The sequence below is a fragment of the Phialemonium atrogriseum genome (assembly GCF_030411735.1).
Source record: "Phialemonium atrogriseum strain 8032-3 unplaced genomic scaffold QBC33scaffold_19, whole genome shotgun sequence".
Taxonomy (NCBI): Eukaryota; Fungi; Ascomycota; class Sordariomycetes; order Cephalothecales; family Cephalothecaceae; genus Phialemonium; species Phialemonium atrogriseum.
This window is the reverse complement of record NW_026848156.1, coordinates 118,803-139,686: the sequence shown is the minus strand read 5'-3', so window position 1 is coordinate 139,686 and position 20,884 is coordinate 118,803. Positions and strand designations below refer to the sequence as shown.

Sequence of the window (20,884 nt, the reverse complement as noted above, 5' to 3'; positions counted from 1 at the left end):
ACGAATCGCTGCGGTATATGCCGTTGAACCCCGCATCGCGATGCTGATGCCGGGAAGTCTGTGCGACGCCAGCAGACGCCACCACGCTGTACCGCAGTAGACTGCGGACGAGTGGAGATGTAAATCGCGGTACTGCAGTGGGTGACTAGTCGGTGATGCTTACTCACCCAATTGACGCCCAAAGTTAAAAGGGACGAGCCTAGGTGCGACTACCCCTCAATCGACCTCAATCGATTCCCTAAACCAGCTAGTTTTGTCCCTGACCACCATGGGTAGCATCACAACTCCACAGCCGGCCCAGGCCGCCCCCTCGGTCCCCTCGAGCCAGCGCTGCGAGCCGGGATCCGTCAACATCCCCGTCTCGGCCTGGCCCGCTACAGCGCAGGACCTCTCGGCGGACGCCGACGCGATCGCAACCCGCACCATCGACCTCCTCAACCAGTCCATCGCGAAGAAGGACTACAAGGCAATTGGGCAGCTCTTCCACGAGGACGCGTACTGGCGCGACCACCTGGCGCTGTCGTGGGACTTGCGCACCCTGAAGGGCCGAGACACGATCGTGTCGCAGCTCGAGAAGAGCTGCCCCTTGACCGCCGTCGCCATCGACCGAACCTCGGCCTGGCGATCGCCGCAGATTGCCCCGTTCAACGGGACCCAAGACGTCAAGGGCATCCAGTTCTACACAACCGTGGAGACCGGGGTCGGTTCCGGGCGCGGCATCGTCCGGCTGGCGGAGAAGGAAGGAACCTGGAAAATATGGACCTTTTATACCATCCTGACCACGATAAAAGGCCATGAGGAGCCACTTGGCCCGGGGAGGACCAAAGGCGTGCAGCATGGCGCGAACCCGGGACGGAAGAATTGGCTGGACAGGAGGGTCGAGGATGCAAACTTTGACCACAGCGATCCGGATGTGCTGATCATCGGTGAGTTTGGGTCTGGGAGACTTTTCTCGGCGAAGAAGCAAGTAATTGTAGTACTGACGATCCATCCGTGAAGGGGCTGGACAGGGTGGTTTGACCGCCCATGCAAGGCTCAAGATGCTCAACGTCCCGACCCTGATCGTCGACAGCAACGAGGCCGTCGGTGACAACTGGCGGAAGCGCTACCACCAGCTCGTCCTCCACGACCCGGTCTGGTACGACCACCTGCCGTACATGAACTTCCCCGACCACTGGCCCGTCTTCACGCCCAAGGACAAGCTCGCGGACTGGTTCGAGATCTACGCCAAGGCCCTCGAGCTGAACATCTGGACGCGGTCGTCGCCGGAATCCGCATCGTGGGACGAAGCCGAGAAGCGGTGGACCGTCACCATCCGGCGCGAGCTCCCCGACGGCACCACGCAGACGCGCACCCTCCGCCCGCGCCACGTCGTGCAGGCCACGGGCCACTCGGGCAAGGAGCACTTCCCGTCGATCCCGGGCCGCGACCGGTTCGAGGGCGACCTGCTCGTGCACTCGTCGCGGTTCCCGGGGGCGCGCGCCGACGGCGCGGGCAAGAGGGCCGTCGTCATCGGGGCGTGCAACTCGAGCCACGACATCTGCCAGGACTACTACGAGCGCGGCTACCACGTCACCATGGTGCAGCGGTCCACAACGTGCGTCGTCAGCAGCGCCTCGGCGACCGAGATCCTGCTCGGCGGGCTCTACGCCGAGGGCGGGCCGCCCGTCGAGGACGCGGACCTGTGGCTGTGGGGCTGGCCCGGCGAGGTGGTCAAGGCGCTGCACCGCGACCTGACGCGCCTGCAGGTGGTCAAGGACGCCGAGATACTGGAGGGCCTGGAGCGCGCCGGGTTCGGGCTCGACCGCGGCCCCGACGACTGCGGGCTGTTTATCAAGTACTTCCAGCGCGGGGGCGGGTACTACTTCGACGTGGGCGCGTCGCAGCTCATCGCCGACGGGAAGATCGCCGTCAAGCATGGCCACGAGGTGGCGGAGATTCTGCCGCGCGGGGTCCGGCTCGCCGACGGGACCGAGCTGCCGGCCGACGAGATCGTCTTCGCGACCGGTTACGAGAACATGAGGACGCAGGCGAGGGCCATCTTCGGGGACGAGGTGGCCGACCGCGTCGGGGACGTGTGGGGGTTCGACGGCGAGGGCGAGGTCAGGGCTTTGTGGCGCCGGTCGGGCCATCCGGGCTTCTGGTTCCATGGCGGGAACCTCGCCATCTGTCGGTATTTCTCGCGGGTCCTGGCGCTGCAGATCAAGGCGCAGCTGGAGGGCCTGGCTGACTGAGAGGTGATTAATTACTGTTATTGTAGAGGCAACAGAATGGAAGCGTCGTTGATGCCCCCTTGACAAGACCTGCCGGTTTCTCAGGACCTGCCGCTCCGCCGCACGAAACAACCCCCGATGATGTGACTACGTAGCATCCATGACCCCATTCCTGTCAGCAGCCCTAGCTAGATGTACGGCATGGTAAACGTGCCAAGCCGTGTAATAAGTACCTGCATGAGATAACTTACTATACCGAATTGGAGATCAAGGCCGGGAACACAAGTTACAGCGTCGTCAGGTCTTTCTACGACAAAGATTCCGACTCGGACATCCTCGTGTACGGAACGTCGGACAAGGCGGACTGGGCAGCTTACATGAGCGCCGACACCAAGAAGAGCCGAGTCGACTGGGTGTCTGGTCTGAATTTTGGCGGCATCACCGACTGGGCTGTCGACAACCGAGCCAAGACAGACCCAAGCGACAAATGCGACCCCAAGGAGCGCAAGTACAGTAGTGCCAGCATGCCTTCCCCAACGTGCTGATGGTCGACTAGATCGGCGTCGTCACCAACGGCGACCACCACTTCGACCAGCTTAGCGCCGAGCTGTACACGCTGGCCATCGGCCTGAACCTGTTCACCATCAGCGAGAACTGCCTCATCAACCCCAGGCGGCCCCCGCTGCATCCGCGTCTAGACCGGGCGGGGAAGAGCCCTGCCCAGACGCTCCATGCGGCCCAGAACCCGGCCTTCGAGCCGTAGACTGGCGTCATATTCGCCAACGGCACCGTGTTGGACAAGACGCCCCCTGGCTTCTCGTGGGACGGCCCGCTCGTGACCAAGAACGGCGTTTCCTTTCATACCGTCTCGGCACTCACGACTGACTCCTCCTAGACGGCTGGGACTCAATCCACCACGACCCGCATCCGGAGAAGATTTATACTTTTGTTTCTTTTCTGTCGTTTTGTCTTCCAGGCTTCAACAGCTCGAAGTCTGTCCTGTAGTAGTGCTGACGGCCAACCCGCTATTTAGCGCCCTGCGTTCTCCTACTGGGTCTCTATGCCGCCCCTGGCACCGTGTATGACGTGTCTGGGACTTATTACTTTTGGTTAGGAATGCTTCCCTCGCAATTACCTTCGACATTGACGCCGTGTTGTCCTCTGGCTGCGATAGATGATAGACCTTGAGCTACCTATTTCGAGAAGTGATGGAGCATCATAGGCAACGTCTCGGGAATGGAGAGGAAATTGGCATACGTAGTAAAGTACAGGGTAATAACTGACGGTTTAAAATGCCCCGGAGATCCAAATATGATTTAGGAGCCTATCTAGCTAGCACCTGCCTGGCTTGTCTTTAGCCTGGGACGAGTCTAACTTGCTGTCGACCAAATGGCCATGCTGTCACCGGATGGATAAGTTAGATTAGTTGTGGGAGCGTCGATTGAGGCCTATGTAACTTTCACTGGATCTCGGGATGCTAGAAGCAAGCTTTCAAAGACAGAACATATGGCTCTGCGAGGCAGTTACAACTTTGGTGGATGAGAGGACCAATGCCTCGAATCCTAGTAGGTGATTCCTCTGATTATGCTCATCACCTTAAACTGACTCCTCCCTTTGACGCCCCCTAGCCTGGCGCATAAGCACAAAAGGCACAATGTGCAACGCAACAGCAAAAGCACGCGCTTCGTCAAGAAGATAGAGAATATCCATAGCAAAAATCGAAAGTGTAGCCAGATTCAAGCCGCTTACCACCAACAATACAACGAAGGCGAAATATATGGAGCAGAGGAAGATGACAAACCCTCTGACCATAAGTAATTCGTAAGGATCAGGATTTGGCAGATTCCCCCTGTCATCAAGTGATTCAGTTGGCTCTGCTATACCAAACCTTTCACCACTGTTCGTCGGAGCTTGCTGCGCAATAGTATTGAAGGCCGAGGTTTCAGGATCAACAAAGTTTGAGCTTTCCGCCTCTGTGTGATTCCCTGGATCAGGATTTCCTCCCTCCACTATCGGACTAGTTGCGTTTGTAGTCGCGTTTGCAGTCTCCGGGGTGGTTGCTAATTTCGTTAGCAGCTTGACAACACGAATGGCATTGAAGCATATCACTCACTAGTTTCGCCGAAGAATGCCCCAACGAAAGACAGCACGGGTAAAGCCAGTAGAACAAGGGGGACAATCTGTCCGAACCCCATCTGCAATGCCGGCGTCAGACACCTTGCTGGATCTGAGCTCGGGTCCTGCCAGTACTCAGCCATGGAGTAGCAGAAACTCCAGCTGTCCGTAGAGATTCGGACCCCATAGCCGAAACTGAAAGTTAGCCAGATAACCTGCCACGCAAAACTAGACGACAACTCTATGTGCGCGAAGTATATGGCGCTAAAAGCCAAGTGAAACTTTGTCGATACTGAGGGGTGCTCTTGTTGGCGCAAAGCGGCAATCCTGCTAGAGACACGGTCCCGAATTGTAGGCATGTTGCCAAGTCGGTTTCTGAAGCGATCAAAGATGCGCTGGCGAGAGGTGTCCGACGGCTCAGGAACAGAAACTTGGATGACTCTCGTCGTGAAGGCATAGACCAACCAGATGATGCTGAACAAGTCGACTCCCTTATATTTTGTCTTCCTGTAAGCGCAGAAAATTGCATCGGAAGGTCGATTTCGCGAATGTGAAAGATCGGTTGTCACACTTATGGAATTCGCGGCCAGAAGCAAAACCACGACAACGAGCATTATCGAAACTCGGAGAATCCGTGACCATTTGTTCCGGCGAAGAAACCTGCCAAATGTTAGCAATCCGATGCCTAAAACTAGATGACAAGAACGGCGAGACTATGCCTCCTCAAGACGACCAGCGTGGCAAGGTGTATCGTCGATGAAAACCATGCAACAGCTGTAGCAAGCTGGAACGAGTATATAGTGATATCTCCCTTGCTGAACATAGACACCAACATGGCTAGACCGGTGACAAGCTGCTGATCGCTGAACGAGAGCAGGAAGCTCTCGAATGCTTCTTCAATCCGTGAGCCGCTTTCTGCTCTGGGTATTTTATCGTGCGCTTTTGAGATTGGTCTGGAGCTGAAGAGTGTTTCGCGACAGGTCCAGGGTTGTCGTATCAGACCCTTAATCAGGCTGTCTGCCTCATTCTGCGGAACACCAGGAAGAGTGCCTCTAAGGTAGCCAACAATAATGCATATGAATGTAATCGCTGCAGAAGCCCAGAAGGAAACCATGACCTAATTATCAGAGTCAGCGAAAATGCCTTAGCAGCGGAAGCTGGAGTGAGGGCTGTTGTTCATACACCAATGCCGGCCACATCTAGGTCAACTGCCTCGTCTTGTGAACAATTATACCTCTTGCCATCAATATAAACGAATGTCTGATTCTCCTTGCTCATCGTTGCGTTAACCTCGCCAGATGGATGGCGCTGAGAGCATGAGCTGTGGAGCTGTAGAGAATTTCTTGGTTTCCCCCATGGAACGCGGTTTCCAGTTCCCAGCCGCATTTATTGTTGATTCATCAGCCGCCAGGCAGTCGGAGAACCTGAAAAATGTGCTGCATGCAAAGTTCAGGTGGCCGTTTCAGCACCAATGAGAAGCTCTCCTCTTCTTATGTTCTATTTTGCTAGCATTTTGACAAGGGATCAACGTAGTCCTATTGGGTCCCCAAACAAATCAAGGTCAGCACTTTGCTTACCTAGCCTACCTATGCAATATTTGGCATATAATTAGAATTGGAATCTATATTGTTAGGCCTTTCAAGGCAATTCAATCAACATAACTATCATCATTACTACCTGCATCTACAGGGACAGTAAAGACCGCAACCGCGAAATTGTGCCTCGATTCTTCATGTTCTCATCCAACATGGTTTGCACCGGTTCCCAGAAGGTCTTATTGCCGACACCAGATAGGCTCGGCAAAGTCTTGTAGAGAGGCAAGGCCCGGGCGGCGGCGGCAACCCGCCGCCCTTTCGGCATCAGAATGAGGCCCTTCACCAGCCTGGGGACATGACACAGCAACAAGGACTCGGCGCGCGGGTCGGCGCCGCGATCGAGGAGTAGGCGGACGAGGGCCTCTCGCTGCAGAAAGCGCAGTCGCCAGAGTCCCGGCGATTCCTCGAGCCCAAAGGGTCTGCCGGGTTTGGCTCCGGGGACGAATAAGGCATTCTCGAGGAGACTAACCTCGTATCGCTTGGGTTTGACCAGCTTTGGACATTCCTTTAGCTTTTGCTCGACGTATGCAAGGATGGCGTACTGAGACGCAAGGCCCAGGAAAGTGTTGACATGTGGTACCAAGTCAGGATCTCTTCCTGGTGTGAAATGGAGACTGAACTGGTAACTACTCCAATGAATTTCCTCGCCGAAGCCGCGAGATTTGCGCAAATCAAAATATTCTCGGAACTCTGCCACCCACGTGTCGAGGCTATCCAGTGCTGCAATGAGCTTGGTAGCATTCGCGCATTTCTTGGGCCGAACAGCCGCCCTACTTGCGTATTCAAGACAGCCGCCAATCCTGTCCCACAACTCCGCGAAGCTTAGATTCCAGCCCTTTGGAGTGCACAGAATCGTCGTGATGGCGACTTTGGCCAAGCAAAGCTGCAGATTCGGGTCGAAATCTGGGGGCAGCATTTTTTGCATCTCGTCCTCGACAGTAAGCGACCAATCCCTGGCAGTCCGGTGCAGATAGTTGATGGTGCGAATCTCGGAAATCTCAAGAAGGCCCCTAGTCTGACTCCGCAGCCGCCGAGCAACGAGTTTCTCAAGCGCGACCTTGGATGTCTTCAGCGCCTCCGCTGCATCGGGTTGCTCGGCCGCAAACATTGTCGTTGGATCTAGAGGGCCGACACTCGCCTCCAAGATCCGGAGCAGTCGGGCGACGCTAGTTTGGTCTCTGGGGCCCAGCCTTTCCCAGATTCCCTGATAGAGGTCGGACAAGTCGGGCGGCAGCTCTTCGACGCTCGCATTGAGCTCGTTGACGGTCTGACCAGCCTCCATTCCAGCCAGGACAACATCCGTGACTATCCGAACCCAGAGGAAGACACCGCTGGCCTTGTCGAGTAAGCTTCCGACCAGTCGATCCACATCTTCCGTGTTTGAGTCCTTCAGCTCGGCATATGCAATGCTCTTGTTGAGATGACTGTAGATGTACTGCTCAATGTCATTCCTCGTCAAGTCCTGCAGCCGCAGACTTGGGTGCGCGCGGAAGTAATCTGTAAACATGGTCCATTCGCGGCTGCTGGCGCACACCTTTGCGCCCCCTTCTGATCGAACTGTTTCGGCGAAGGAGAGAAGGAACCGGAAGTTATCTGTCACCTGAAACTCGTCGAGCCCATCGATGAGAAGCACGAGCTTTTGGTTGCTCTGGCGGGCGAGAGGCAGGAGCATATCGAATGCCTGGCGTAGTTCCGTCTTGGTCCAGCTAGGTAGCATGACACCACGACTCGTTCCGAAGACGCGATGCATCGCCCACCGTCGTGGACAGACGCCGGGGACAAGCTCAGGCATCTGCGTTAGGTACTGGTGGAAAATTGATCTCAGAAGGCCGTGCTCGGGTCGCTGATCATCACTCCCGGCATTCCAGGAATAAAAGATCGGCGGTTCTCAGACTTTGTCCCCTTGCCCATCGCCCCAGGTGGTGTTCGAGGCGCCCACTCTCGAAAATATACTTCATCAGCGTTGACTTGCCGGAGCCTGGCTTACCCGTGATCCAGTAAATCCGAGACGTGTCGTCCTGCTCTAGCCAGGACACAAAGTCAGACCATGGCGGGGCGTCGGCGAGCTCGTCGCCCGTGTCTTGGGGGCGCTCGAATATCCACTGGAAGGTCTTCTCGTGCGCTGGGCTTATCCCACTCCTCCTCTCCTCCATCTCGTTGGACTGGAGGCTGCGGAGAACTGCCTGCTGCAGCTCCACTTGGGAAACCGGCGGCAACCTCAGGCTGGCCGAATCCACCTCGATATCTCCCCCAAGAGACTCAAACTGGTCCGAGGGGCCGGAGCTTTGCGACCAGATTTGGTGGATCAGCTGCTGTCGCTGATGCTCCTCGGCGCTCAGGCTCAGCTCGGGCTCTGGTGGAGAAGCCGTAGCAGGCGCAGAGCTTCGGGTATGCTCTTTGCCAATGTAGAGTGATATCCGGCGGATCTCGTCTGCTGTGGATCTTGAATCGGCCCTAGTACTTGATGCTTCAGACAATGAACAACAGGGACGACAAACGAGGGCGCCTGCACGTACCAGAGGCAGGCCAACACGGCCGACATCATGGCGCTTTTGATGCTACTGAGCCTTTGTTCGGCTTTTCGCACCTTCCTCTCGGTCGCCGAATACTCTGACCCGCCATCCTTTACCGTTTTTAGCAAATGCAGACGCAGAGATGTTGTAGCCTTGCGGTTCCCGTTGGTGGTTTGCAGTGTCGAGATCAAGGTCTCGACATCTTCTGATACCAGGGTGGATTCCCTCGCCAGCTCCACAAGGACGGCGTCGAATTCCGGGTTCTGACTCGCAGACGACTCCGGCTGCCCGTGTGTGCTTTCGATCCGGCGGCCTAGGCGACCGAGCTGTCCGGCTTCCCTTGCCAAATCTTCCAAGGCAGTCGTCAGGTCGTCGTCTCGCCTGAGGTGGTGCGATGCCGAGTTGAGGATTTTGCCTCCAAAATCTACGAAGGCGACGACTGCAGCGGCGATGGAGAGAATGCTCAGAGGATCCATGGAGATTGCGCCAGTGCGTCGTGCCTGGTTTGGGCTCGGGTCCCGCTGGCGGGGGGAAAGAGAAGTTGCTGGGTTGAGGCCTCGTTGGCAGCCTGATCCTGCCGCAGCAAAGTCCCATCACGCTTGAGCACTGTGAGTGGTTGCTGTGGGGGCTGAGCTGCCAGCACGACTAGCTTGGTATGAGCCAATCAGGTGATTTTCAAGTTGCACATAGAGTTGATGACATGCCCCTAGTACCTACGAGACAAGCACAAGAGGAATCGTATCCGAGGTTGAACCTCTCTATCCATACCGATGTTTATTCACGTTGCTTTTGTGTGTTCACAATGGCTTCCATCTATCAAGTCTAATATGGCTTGTAGCGTCGACCCGGACAACGCCGGTCCCGAGTCTGTTTGAACGCCGTGGAATATTGCCATGAATGCTCCTTGCCCCTAGCTAGTTACAACCCATCCCGAAGACTCCTTCCTCCCAACCAGCCCCGGCCGAATCCAGACAGCGGGCACCCATCTCGACAGAGGGGTAAATTAACTTAGAACCCGAGCGCGGCGTTGAAGGCGTCGGCGGTGGACTGGTCCTTGGCGGTGCCGAGATTGCCCTGGGCGGCGGTGCAGAGGTCCTTGGCGGCCTGGTTGGCCTCGCAGACGTTGGTCAGCTGGTCGCAGATGCGGTTGGCGATGATGGCCGGGTTGAGCGCGTCTTGCTGGCCCTTGGCCACGAGCGGGTCGACGGGCAGGAAGGTGCCCTCGTCGGCCTTGCGGCCGGGCCGCCCGAGCTGGAAGTCCATCGTCGGGTTGCATTGCCCGAAGTCGGCGGCGGCGTTGGCTCCGGCAGCGGCACCGGCCTTGTTGTTGTTGTTCTTGTTGTTGTTGTTCTGGCGCGCGCTGATGTCGACGGCGGCAGCCGAGACGGTAGCGGCGAGGAGGGCCACGAGGAAAGTCTTTGCGTACATGTTGAATCAAGGAATGTGTTTTCCGAGTTAAAAGACCGACTGGCGGTTTAAATACGTGCAAGAGAATGGAATGTAATAAAGTTCACAGAACTTATAACGATAGTGAGATCAACTCGGAAAAAAAAGGCGAAATGAAGGCAGGAATGAGCGAGTGGGTGGTGAGAGAAAAGAAGGAAACAGAACCGGTCGGGGAGAGCAGCATCGGACGGTTTTGTACTTGGTCCGACATACGTCTTAGGATGCGCGGGCGAGATCCTGGGAATGACAGTTGATGGGTTGCCAAGTGCAGATCAGATCTGGACCGTCAAGTTCAGACTGGAACACAAAGCGGCCTCCCTTGGGATTGACAATGTTCTGCGGTTCGACGCGGGCCAAGCGGCGTCAGCAGGGGGTCACGTTTGGGCTCCGCCACGGCTTCGAGACGTGCAACTGTTTGATACGCGGGCTTCGGCTAAGACTGGCCACCGCTCGGCCAATCCACCGCCCGCTCGATATTCCACGTTTCATGCCTCGAGAAAAATTGCCAAGTATGCGTGGACGCATTGAGCGCCGATCATGTTGGTTTGAAAGACGAGATTGAAGGCGAGGAAAGAGCCCGAGACAGCCAAGATGGTTCACCCATGCATCAGCAGTTCGTCCATGGCTAAGATCGACACTTCTCCCGGGGTCGGGGTAATGAATCCCTAATTACCTAGGCAATGTGAACTCGGTACTATTATCATCCCAGGGTAGATTCATCCGACAACTCCAAGGTACTGCCGTGAGCCCAGCAATCATGGCAATGTGGCAAACACCAGGGATGCCTACATCGTGGAACAGAAGAACCTCATGACTGGGGCGTGTCTCGGTCGGTGGAACCAAGGGCCTCATTCTGGAGGTTCCTCATTTCTGGAGGCATCCCCAGTGCCGACTTATCAGGGAACACTTGGTGCTGAAGTGTGCTCTTTCTTGTTTTTCTGCCACTCCTTGTTCTGTGCTTCACTCGATCCAAGACCAGAAGACCTATCCAGGAGTGAGCCCCCTCAGCAGGTGACCAGGCGCCTCCATACACCTGGTTCTTCTCCTGGTTCAAATAAGGAGGCAGGGACAAGGCATGACTTGCACATGCTGGCTGCTAAGCTTATTATTAATTACTAGGTGACCTGATTCACATGGTTTGGACCGCAAAAAGGGAGGGGAACACCGGCGTGTTACCCATGAGGTGCGTGTAAACCAGTCCTGGGAGGGTGGTTAGGCCAGGATTCATTCGCCTTGCTCGTCCCGGGGGAGCCCCAACTCTCCGGCTTAGGATTGGTGGTCTCCGTCGCGGGCTGAATAACATGCTCCCCTTTACGTCTCCTGTCTGTGGCCAGCTGATGATGCAAGACTTTTGGAGCGGAATATGGGTGGTTCGAGGTTTGGAGAGTGACAAAATGGCTGTTTCCGCAAAATGCAGCGAAGTTATCAGCGAGAAGACAGCCACTCCTTTCCCAATGTTTCCACAGTTCGGCCAGGATCTTGAGTATCTCCGTAGCCATGAAACTGCATCGTCTCTTAACACTGCCCGTACTCATCACCTCGGCCCTTGTTTTGGGTGTCGAGGTCCTTGCTGGACAGCCGCAGCAGGGAGCAGGGAACCATGAGCCCACACAAAATCTGCCTGCACCCAGCTCGGAGACCACTGAGAAAGTCGCCGAATGGTTCAGCAATCTCGTTGGCAAGAGCCACACAGGCCAACTCTGCGATGCCCTCAGGGAGGGAGAGGTACCAGGCAACGTCAACTCCGTCCAGGAGCCTTTTAAACGCGTTAGAGTACCGGGTTCCGCAGCGCCGGTAGCCAGAGGGCCAATACCGGATGTTCAGGGACAGAGCACAACATCGAACGCGCCGGATTCCGAAGCCAACGATCTTTTCAGTTACCTAGGGTTCCCCTTAGACCCGCGCTGCATGAGTGACAGGAACAAATGGTGGTATCGCACTTACGACGGATCTTGCAACTGGATCAAGGCAAATGAGATCAACGAGGGCCAGACAGGCACGGGAAAGTCACGCGATCATAACCAACACGCCTATGCGGACGGCATCTCCAAGCCCCGAGACGGCCCCAACCCGCGCGCCGTCAGCAACGCCTTCTTCAAGAGACACAAGACGCTATACTATGAGCACACGCCATTTCTGCTGGGCCTCGTCGAGTTCATCATTCACGACGTCACATGGAGCCAGGACTCGACGACCGAGTTCATCGACGTGCCCATGCCGCCAGACGAGACCGAGTTCCCCCTTAACACGACACTTCGTGTCTGGAGGGCTGCGGCCGTGCCCGGAACCGGAACATCGAAGGAGAACCCTCGCGAGAACCTCAACATGGCAACGGCCTGGATGGACGTGTCGGTGCTGTACGGTAGCACAGAAGAGGTGGCCAAACGCTTGCGTTCGTTCAAGGGCGGCAAGCTGCTGGAACAGATGCTCACCACACGCGGGGCGAAGGTTCCCCGGGCCTACCTTCCGTTCAACACAATGGGAGTCCCGACTCGGACACGTCCAGGGGTAGACCCTACCAAGCTCTTTGCAGGAGGCGATCCGCGCACAAACGAGGACTGGATCATGTTGGCGGTGCACACCCTGTTCCTGCGGGAGCACAACCGGCTGTGCGACATCCTGGCGGGGCAACATCCCGAGTACGACGACGAACGGCTCTATCAGACAGTTCGGCTGATCGTATCTGCAAAGTTCCAGCTCATCGGCAACGTCTACCAGATGGCCTACTGGGCGGACGACATGCCGTGGCCTACCGACGACGGGTTCCCGCTCTTCCGGGCGATCCACGGCGAGGGCTTCCTCGACATTAACCCGGCCAACACGTACCCGTGGCCGCTGGTGACTAAGAACGGGAAGCCGACGACCATCTCGGCCGAGATGGCCGTCGTGTACCGGTTCCACGACTTCATCATCCCCGATTTCCCCATCAAGGACGCCCAGAACGAGACGCTGTGGGACCAGAACCTGTTTGCTACCGGCTTCAACGCCCAGGGCTTCATCGATGCCGGCCTGGAGAACATCCTCCGCGGCATCTTGGCCACCTCAATCCCCAACTTTCACAGCGGCGTCGACGACGGGTTCCGCACTGCGGGCAAGTACAGGGGCGTGCCGTTCGATCTCGCCACATGGAGTAAGCCGAAGACCTTGCCCCAGTAGTGAGCCTCTGAGGAGATTGCTAACCCCCTACGCCCGAAGGTATCGTGCACGAGAGAGAACAAGGCCTCCCCACATTCAACAAATATTTCGAGGCATACAATGCGCAAGGCAAGCAATCTCCGACCCTAAACACGGTACCTCCCCTACTAATCACACATCCAGGCACCAACGTCACCGTCCCGATCCGCAAGCGCTTCGAAGACTTCTCCTCCGACCCGACCACGGTGGCCTCCCTGTCGCGCCTCTACGCCACCCCCGACGACGTCGACCTCGTAGTCGGCGTGCAGCTCGACGAAGAGCGGTTCCCGGGCACGACGATCCCTAAGTCGGCCGCCATAATCAGCCTCTTCAGCCTCTTCGGCACGGGCAACTCGGACCGCTTCAGCGTCGGCTTCGCCATGATGCGCTGCTGGCTCGTCGACAAGCCCTGGGACTGCCGGCCCTCCAACGCCCTCGAGGACCTCCTCTGGAAGCCCCTGCTGCCGCCCACCACCACCACCACCACCACCACCACCACGACGGCGGGCCCCGACCTCCCGAACCTGCGATTCTACGACCCTTTCTGGCTCAGGGAGATCGACGTCCAGGCCCACGGTGCGAACTTGCTCTGGCGCCTCATCACCGAAAACACGGACATCGACTGCCTGCAGCGCCGCCCGCTGTTCCCCGCCGACCCCGACAAAAACCCCGTCGTTTGCTCGCTGGATGAGGGGGGAGGTGGGGATGGCCTGGTCGGCATCGCGGTCGCGGCGCTCGAGATCGCGCTCGCGCTGCTGCGCCAGCATGGGTGGCGCGTCGCTTGGTCGGGGGTCGCGGGCGTCATTGCTAGGGTGCTGCACAGGTGGTTGGCGGTGGCGGGCGGGGGGGCGGGTGGTGGTACGGATGAGGCTGAGATTTAATCGGTTTGTTTGCTGGTGGGTTGGGATGAGGGGAAGATGGGAGTACACGCTTTGTGAGGGGGGTGGGGATGGGATGGAGGGGACGCACACATGTAGGAGTGGCGGGCTATCATTTACTCTTCTGCTTTCGAGATCAAGACGTAATATTGAAGCAACAGGGTTTGAAGCAAGTTAGTTTCCGGTGACGGCGGACTCTACAGCGACAAGTTGTAGTGCCAGTGGCGATGGTGTAGTCGATTTGTCCCCGTACTCGCCCAACCGAGGTGGTAGTTCCAAAGAGGAAGAAGTATTCGACGAAAGACTAGCTTGCACCGACACAAAACTCAAACTTGACGGCGGGATCCTGCCACAGTTTCGTAACCCCCACCAGCCCATCCAGCCTGACCAACGCTCCCGTAAGCACCAACACATGCATCAAGTTGTGGCTCTGGCCCAGCAGATCGAACCTCCCCGGGAACCACCGCTCAGGTATCCGCGCCGCATATACAGCTGCCCCGGAAAAATTGATGGCAGCCAGTCCAAGGAATGACTTCAACCCCATCATCTCGTTGAGCCCGTCCCCATAGAGCAGCCAAGCATGCAAGACAGGCGCAAACAGGCTCGTCCCGAGGAAGACGTACATCAGAAACCGCGTCGTCCGGTACGCCGGCTGCCTGAACTTGGGCCGGAGCGTGAAGACGGCGCAGGCGAGTGCGGTGCCGGTGAGCATGGCGAAGTAGGTGTTGCGTAGAAGCCCGTGGCAGTAGAACGCAAAGTGCACGCCCGACATGCCGGTGCCCCACATGACGAGCACGACGCCGAGGTGGTCCAGCTCGTTGCCGAATTTGTGCATTCCCTGGCTGTGGTCGGAGAAGGTGTGGAAGATGGTCGAGAGGATAAAGCAGACGACTACGCAGAGGTAGTAGAGGCCCAGCGCCATGGCATCCTGGAGCTGAGAGCCATGGGCCAGTTGCCTGATGTGGAAGGACTGGAGGAACATCAATAGGAACCAAGCGGCACCCATCAAGTGGGACCAGATGTTGGCTGGGTCATGGTAAGTCGTGAATGCAACATGGACTCGACGCCTGGCAACATTGGAAGGCAAGTGATATCATACCAGTCTCGTTGTGAACTTGGAAGATGCTCCTCAGGGACTTGGAGTATGAGAAGGACGCCGTTCTAGGGGAATCTGGTGAGGAACTGAACAGCTGTGGGCCTGGGTCTTTGGCCTGGATCAAGTCACGTACCGATATCCAGTAAGAATGAATTCATTGTCTCTGGAAAGGTCATGTTAATTCAAGTCCGTCACCATCTTGTGAACGGACGAACCTCTGCCATGGAACTGCAGATTCACGTTAGCAGCAGATACCATAGTCGATTCGAGGCAACGTGTGCAAAACTTACGGATATCTTTCCATGTCAAGAGACCCCTTCGAGCCTGAGCAGTCGACTCTGATGCCATGTTGTGGGAGGTGATGATTTGGTTCGAGGCGGCAGCGTCGACAAAGATGTGGGAGGGTGAACTGGGTCAAATAGCCGCTGTTGGCCGGATTGGTTACCAAGAATCTGGCCACCTTGACACCCTGGCAGGCACCCCACCTGAAGTGGAATTGCACTGTAGGCACTCGGAGCATTTCTACACTTCTGTCTTCCCCTAGAAGTGGGCAGTAAGGTACAGTTTTATCAACCACCGGGCTGGGGGCTAAGATTAACATGCCTACCAGTTGCTGCAATCCATGTATTGTGTAAAATAGGTACCAAGGTACCTTCCATTTTGTAAGTTTGGGTGAGTGGAAAGTGAGAATCACAGCGAGCCCATGCCTGCCCGCCCCAGCAAATGACGATATAGTTCCCAATAGTGAGTGACGCTTTCGACCATCAATAGTCATGTTGGTAAGAGCGTTATCTTGTAACTCTCTATTCCACGAAGCGCGGGTTCAATTCCCAGCCGTACATTGTTTCGCAGTTACCGGGGCTTGTTTCCCGATTGTGGCGGTTCGACTGTCTGTAGGCATCTGGGGGCATTTTTCCCCCCCATTTCCCCCCATATACCAATTCCCTTTTCGCGTATCAAAGTGGTCCCTTGATTGAATTTCTAGGCCAACATATTTCCCGGCACCCCGGGTCTCTCAATACAAATGGAATGTCTCACCATCCCAGACGGCTGAGCAGCTTATCCAGATGCTCCTCATTCTCATCCCTACACTGAAGAATGACCTCTTCTGACTGGAGACGCAAGATATCGGAGTTGCTGACACGCCAAGGCAGAATCGAGCGCAGGATCGTGTCAACATCAGCGACTCCTTCAAATCCCTGGATGTTCCGTGGGCGCTTGACACCAGCCCCTTCCAATGCATCTTCCCAGTCTTTGGAAACCTCCCAATTGACGGCGCCGTCGGGCTGTGTCTCTTGCAGCGGCGACGGAAAGCCATGCAGCTTGGCATTTCTGAGAGCCGCCTTCTCACCTTCTTCATCACCAGTCCAGCCGCGGAACTGGCCGCCTGCCCCATCGAAAGAGCGAAGGAACTCAAATGACGGGTGGGAAATAGTCGCGAAGTCATAGTCGATCAGAGCTGTGATGCGACCCGATAAATGGCATCGAATAGCACATTATTCAGGGCTCCAGGTTGTTAGTGGGGACGAATAAAAGGCAAGAGATGGCGGATAACTCACTGAAGTCGGCGTGCACAATAACTCGGTCCTCCTTTGAACTCGGTATCCCAAACTGATCCGGAACACCCTCGGCCACGAACGCTTCGAGTCGGTCCCTCAAACCATTGGCACGCCACTCCCTAATATAGGGGTTATCATCTGCCTTCTTGAGGGCTACTTCTAGCCTGCCTATGAAAGACGCTTCAAAAGAGGGCCAAGGCCCGGCACCAACGCTGGGCATGGCCTCGCTGATAATCTGACCAGCGTCATCATACGTCACACCCCCGAAAGCCGTGATAGTCTCAGGCAGCGTGTACTCTTGCAACCCCTTGAGCAGCTCGGCCATTTGCGCGAATATCTTCTTCTCTTGTTCATGATCCATGGTCTTGAATGCCTCGTCCACCGGCGAGCCTGGCATGAACTCCTGGAGGATCCATCCCTGGCCGGATTTGGCGCTTGCCCAGCCGTAGATGTGAGGCACAACATGTGGTTGAAAGCCACGTAGAGCGGCAGAGGCCAAAGATATAATATCTACCTCATTCCTCGGGTTGCTGCATGCATACCTTCGGCATCTGGATTGGTTAGGCGCATGATGAACTCTTTCGTTCCCTCAGGAATGGGCCCAGTGCCTTTCTGAGGTGGCGCATTGTTCGTCGACCGGTCCGAAGCGGTAGGCGGTTGGAGGGAGATACGGTATGCGAAGTTGTTGTACTTGAAGGGGCATCTGGATCGTACTGGATGGGTTCGATCTCGGCCTTAGCTGGTCAGCAGACGCCCAAACACCACCCACTGGAAATGTCACCGAGAGGAGGGAGCCGCCTACTGCGAAGCCGAACCGCTCGTCCAGAATTTCCTGAACGAGCTCAAGTCGAGCTTGATAGTTTATGTGGTTGTGTGTCATGGCGAATGTTCCCAATGCTTGTTCCGTCTTGCTCTCCCCTTGTCTGGGAGATGGTCTGTGCACACTGTTCTGATATTAAACATACCAATTAGTTTCCCCTATAACTTCAAAAACATCTAGAGGTGTTCATGAAGACAAGAAATGTATTTGGACTTGATAAAAAGAAGCTAATTGAGACAACCAATAATATTCAGCGCGTCCGTGATCTGTGTACCTTATGCGAAAGGGGGAGATAAGATAGTCCTGTAGCCGTTATACCCCACTAACAGACTCCAGGGCCCAGGCTGCCAAAAAGCAAATAAAATCGTCGTTTGTCTAGAAATCGACCACCGACACCTCTCGCTTTCATTTTGTCCCACCGATTTCTGGGCGATCGATCATGATCTTTTTGCTCCGTACCAGGAGGAACGGAGGCCAGGAACATGGAACAAATTCCGCCAGTCTTCGTCCGACCTGGCAGAGCTAGGGCCATTCCCATCATCGACCCGAGGTCAGGCCAGCCTCTGCCCAGCACCGCGTCCAGCTCAAGATACTCATCCGTCAGTTCACGTGATGCGCCCTCGAACTTTGATGCCAGTTCTGGGGGCCATCAACCAGACAAGGTCTGCAGTGGCTCCAACAACACGCGCGGGAATTCACCACCCGGGAGGCATGCTAACTCCCGACGTGAGAAAAAGGTCGGCGTCACCCGGAAGAAAGGCAAAAGGACACGAGAAGGACCGGCTGCGGGAACGGGGGTTGACGTACAGGGGCCGTTGCAACCCAAGAGAATGGACGATGAACTCGACCGAGGCTTCGATGTCTACGCCACGCCGTTTGTGCCGGAGAAGCTGAAAAAGATCAACTGGTCGGATGGCACAATATTCGACACGGAGCCCGTCAAGAAGATCGACTTTGGCGCCTATGTTATCCAATCGCTTGTCCCGAATCTTTTGCCGCCTGTCCTCGAGCCTTTAGACGCCAACAAGCTGGTAGCCGATGACCAGGGCCCGCGCCTTACTCCGAAGGAATACGAACAGTTCTTCCGGCTCCACCTAGAAGAGGAGATCCGTTTCCAGCAGGACGAAAACGCGTCATGCTCTCTGTACGGGCATCATGGCATGGTCGACTTCTTACCTGACGGTGTGGCACGCTGCACCATCACCGTCCCCGGTCTGCGGGAGAACAGCCCGTACGTGGAAGACGACGATATCATACAACTCCGACAACTTCGCTCTCACAATGCGATGAGGCTAGCCGAGAAGGCTGGGATGAACCCCTGGTCGGAGGGGTCGCACTTGCGGCATGCAGCGGCGGCACACCACTCCGAGCCTTGGACCGGGCTTGTGTTCCTCGCGCGTGTTTCGGCCGTTTTGCGAGCCAAGGAAACACTTGTTCTTCGCGTCTTTGGACTCACGACTCAGAGTTCCGAGATCTTGCTTGGACATCCGTACCATATGTCGATACCCACACAGAAACACCTCAAGTTCAACGTGCAGTTCCCAGTCCCCAGAGAGAGATACTTCCCGATGGAGCACGTCCTCCCGCAGATCCAGGGCGCCTTGACGGCTGCCAGCAACATAACCTATCAGGACCAAGGTTTGGGTGAAGAGGGTAACATCGTGGGCGCACAAAGGAATCAGTTCTGGATCCAGTCTATGCTCTTCCCGACTGAGGCCGATTGTGATGTGCAGGCCAACCTTCACTCTGGGAATTTCGGCCAGCAGTTATTCGACACTGCCATCAACTGGGAGCAGAGGAAGGCCGTCGAGAACATCTGCTCCCAGAACTACGGTGTTCTTCCCTATCTCATATCCGGCCCTCCCGGCACGGGCAAGACGAAGACCCTGATCGAGACTGCCCTACAGCTGATCAGAAACGTCAACAAGGTGTGGCACATCCTCATATGCGCACCCTCCGATCCCGCCTCGGACACGCTCGCCGCACGCCTGAAGGAACACATGGATCCGAACGAGCTGCTGAGGCTCAACAGACCGTCCCGCGCGTTTACCGAGGTACCGGACGGGCTCCTCCCTTACTGCCACATCGCCCAGGACACGTTCGCGCTGCCACCCTTTGCACAGCTGATGAGCTACAAGATCGTCGTGACCAGCTGCCGCGACGCGTCGATGCTGATGTACGCCCGGATGACAAACTCGGACCTGTACGCCACCGAGTACGGCCTCCGCGACCGGATCCACCCCCTCGACCCGTCACCGCCCGAGGTCAGACTCCACTGGGACGCGCTGCTCATCGACGAAGCAGCCCAAGCCACAGAACCCGAGGCCCTAGTCCCTCTCTACGTAGTCTCCCCACCCCCCGAATCCCCCCCGCTATCCTTCACCCCGCTCTTCGTCATGGCCGGCGACGAGTACCAGCTCGGCCCCCGCACAGCCGCCCCCGCCACATCCCTCAAGCGCTCCCTCCTCGCGCGCCTCTTCGCCCGCCCCGTCTACGCCGACCACCCGCTAGCGCGCGGCCGCACCGGCGGGCGTCGCCGCCGCGACGCGCCGCCGCCGCCGCTGACGCGCGACATGCTGCCGATGCTGCGCCCGGCCTTCACGAACCTGATCCGCAACTACCGCTCGCACCCGGCCATCCTCGCCGCGCCATCTAGCCTCTTCTACGCCGACACGCTGGAGCCCGAGGCTGGCGGCACGGATCGCCTGGCCGGGTGGGAGGGGTGGAGGGGTCGGGGGTGGCCGGTGTTGTTCTGCGACAACGCGTCGCCCGACGACCTCGAGGCCGACGCGGGGGGATGGTACAACGCCGGCGAGGCGGCGGTGGCGTGCGGGTACGCGGCGCGGCTGGTGGCGTCGGGGCTGGTTGCGCAGGAGGAGATCTGCATCATGAGCCCGTTCAAGGCGCAGGTGGCGCGCCTGCGCAAGGCGATCCGCGCGGAGCCGTTTGGGCTCTGGGGCGTCAACGTCGGGCCCACCGAGGCGTTCCAGGGCCTCGAGCATGGGGTTGTTATTCTTTGCGCCACGAGGTCGAGGAGGCGGTTTGTCGAGAGGGATCGGGCGCTTGGGTGGGGCATCGTGGGGATGCCGAATAAGATGAACGTGGCGCTGACGAGGGCAAAGTTTGGGCTTATTGTTATTGGGAAGAGGGACCTCCTGGCTGAGGATCCGAACTGGAAGGCTGTGTTGGATTTCTGCGACCGGAACGGCCTGGTTGAGGAAGGCGGCGCTGATGGGGCCCGCCTGGATGAGGGTGCTTCGACAGAGTCGGCGAAGCTGACGAGGATTGAAAAGACACTGCTGGCACAAGAGTCGGGATCGGACCGTTCCCGGGTTCTGGGAGGGCGTTCTGGAGAGCGGGACGCCTGGTAAGAAAGAGGGCATGCGGATTACAGATCACTGCTTCGTGGTATTCTACGGATTACGGATTCTACCTAGGGGAGAGGAGTTTCGCATTGTCCCTTCAAGATAGAAGC

The 20,884-nt window shown here is 57.0% G+C and overlaps 9 protein-coding genes across 9 annotated transcripts; 4 read left to right on the top strand and 5 right to left on the bottom strand.

Moving 5' to 3' along the window:
• The first annotated feature begins 196 nt into the window (after window positions 1-196).
• Window positions 197-2,302, top strand: QBC33DRAFT_495362 (uncharacterized protein). The gene is made up of 2 exons (XM_060425542.1): window positions 197-926; window positions 1,000-2,302. The coding sequence occupies exons 1-2, from the start codon at window positions 269-271 to the stop codon at window positions 2,232-2,234; spliced, it is 1,893 nt and encodes a 630-aa protein (XP_060281625.1). The 5' UTR covers window positions 197-268; the 3' UTR covers window positions 2,235-2,302.
• Window positions 2,303-2,414: 112 nt separating this feature from the next.
• QBC33DRAFT_560777 (uncharacterized protein) lies at window positions 2,415-2,976 on the top strand (the record flags this gene model as incomplete). Its single annotated transcript, XM_060430084.1, has 3 exons — window positions 2,415-2,417; window positions 2,480-2,731; window positions 2,770-2,976. 3 exons carry the CDS (start codon window positions 2,415-2,417, stop codon window positions 2,974-2,976), a joined length of 462 nt encoding a protein of 153 aa, XP_060281624.1.
• A 699-nt stretch (window positions 2,977-3,675) lies between these two features.
• On the bottom strand, window positions 3,676-5,706 carry QBC33DRAFT_544239 (uncharacterized protein). Its single transcript, XM_060428430.1, has 4 exons — window positions 5,511-5,706; window positions 5,048-5,445; window positions 4,327-4,988; window positions 3,676-4,273 (listed from the first exon to the last, which is right to left on the bottom strand). Exons 1-4 carry the CDS (start codon window positions 5,604-5,606, stop codon window positions 3,810-3,812), a joined length of 1,620 nt encoding a protein of 539 aa, XP_060281623.1. The 5' UTR covers window positions 5,607-5,706; the 3' UTR covers window positions 3,676-3,809.
• Window positions 5,707-6,011: 305 nt separating this feature from the next.
• On the bottom strand, window positions 6,012-8,983 carry QBC33DRAFT_621203 (uncharacterized protein; the record flags this gene model as incomplete). The annotated part of the gene is made up of 3 exons (XM_060432789.1): window positions 8,440-8,983; window positions 7,911-8,383; window positions 6,012-7,810 (listed from the first exon to the last, which is right to left on the bottom strand). Exons 1-3 carry the CDS (start codon window positions 8,910-8,912, stop codon window positions 6,012-6,014), a joined length of 2,745 nt encoding a protein of 914 aa, XP_060281622.1. The 5' UTR covers window positions 8,913-8,983.
• A 206-nt stretch (window positions 8,984-9,189) lies between these two features.
• Window positions 9,190-10,193, bottom strand: QBC33DRAFT_544236 (uncharacterized protein). Its single transcript, XM_060428429.1, has one exon. It carries the CDS (start codon window positions 9,862-9,864, stop codon window positions 9,445-9,447), a length of 420 nt encoding a protein of 139 aa, XP_060281621.1. The 5' UTR covers window positions 9,865-10,193; the 3' UTR covers window positions 9,190-9,444.
• A 1,083-nt stretch (window positions 10,194-11,276) lies between these two features.
• QBC33DRAFT_590820 (heme peroxidase) lies at window positions 11,277-13,924 on the top strand (the record flags this gene model as incomplete). Its single annotated transcript, XM_060431627.1, has 4 exons — window positions 11,277-11,365; window positions 11,514-13,012; window positions 13,078-13,769; window positions 13,880-13,924. 4 exons carry the CDS (start codon window positions 11,277-11,279, stop codon window positions 13,922-13,924), a joined length of 2,325 nt encoding a protein of 774 aa, XP_060281620.1.
• Window positions 13,925-14,238: 314 nt separating this feature from the next.
• On the bottom strand, window positions 14,239-15,415 carry QBC33DRAFT_621200 (hemolysin-III related-domain-containing protein; the record flags this gene model as incomplete). The annotated part of the gene is made up of 5 exons (XM_060432788.1): window positions 15,321-15,415; window positions 15,246-15,258; window positions 15,164-15,193; window positions 15,034-15,095; window positions 14,239-14,960 (listed from the first exon to the last, which is right to left on the bottom strand). The coding sequence occupies exons 1-5, from the start codon at window positions 15,376-15,378 to the stop codon at window positions 14,239-14,241; spliced, it is 885 nt and encodes a 294-aa protein (XP_060281619.1). The 5' UTR covers window positions 15,379-15,415.
• A 649-nt stretch (window positions 15,416-16,064) lies between these two features.
• Window positions 16,065-17,469, bottom strand: QBC33DRAFT_516731 (uncharacterized protein; the record flags this gene model as incomplete). The annotated part of the gene is made up of 4 exons (XM_060426156.1): window positions 16,065-16,489; window positions 16,590-17,099; window positions 17,132-17,302; window positions 17,352-17,469. The coding sequence occupies 4 exons, from the start codon at window positions 17,467-17,469 to the stop codon at window positions 16,065-16,067; spliced, it is 1,224 nt and encodes a 407-aa protein (XP_060281618.1).
• A 270-nt stretch (window positions 17,470-17,739) lies between these two features.
• Window positions 17,740-20,780, top strand: QBC33DRAFT_495350 (P-loop containing nucleoside triphosphate hydrolase protein; the record flags this gene model as incomplete). The annotated part of the gene is made up of 2 exons (XM_060425541.1): window positions 17,740-18,071; window positions 18,147-20,780. The coding sequence occupies exons 1-2, from the start codon at window positions 17,892-17,894 to the stop codon at window positions 20,778-20,780; spliced, it is 2,814 nt and encodes a 937-aa protein (XP_060281617.1). The 5' UTR covers window positions 17,740-17,891.
• Between the last annotated feature and the right edge of the window lie 104 nt (window positions 20,781-20,884).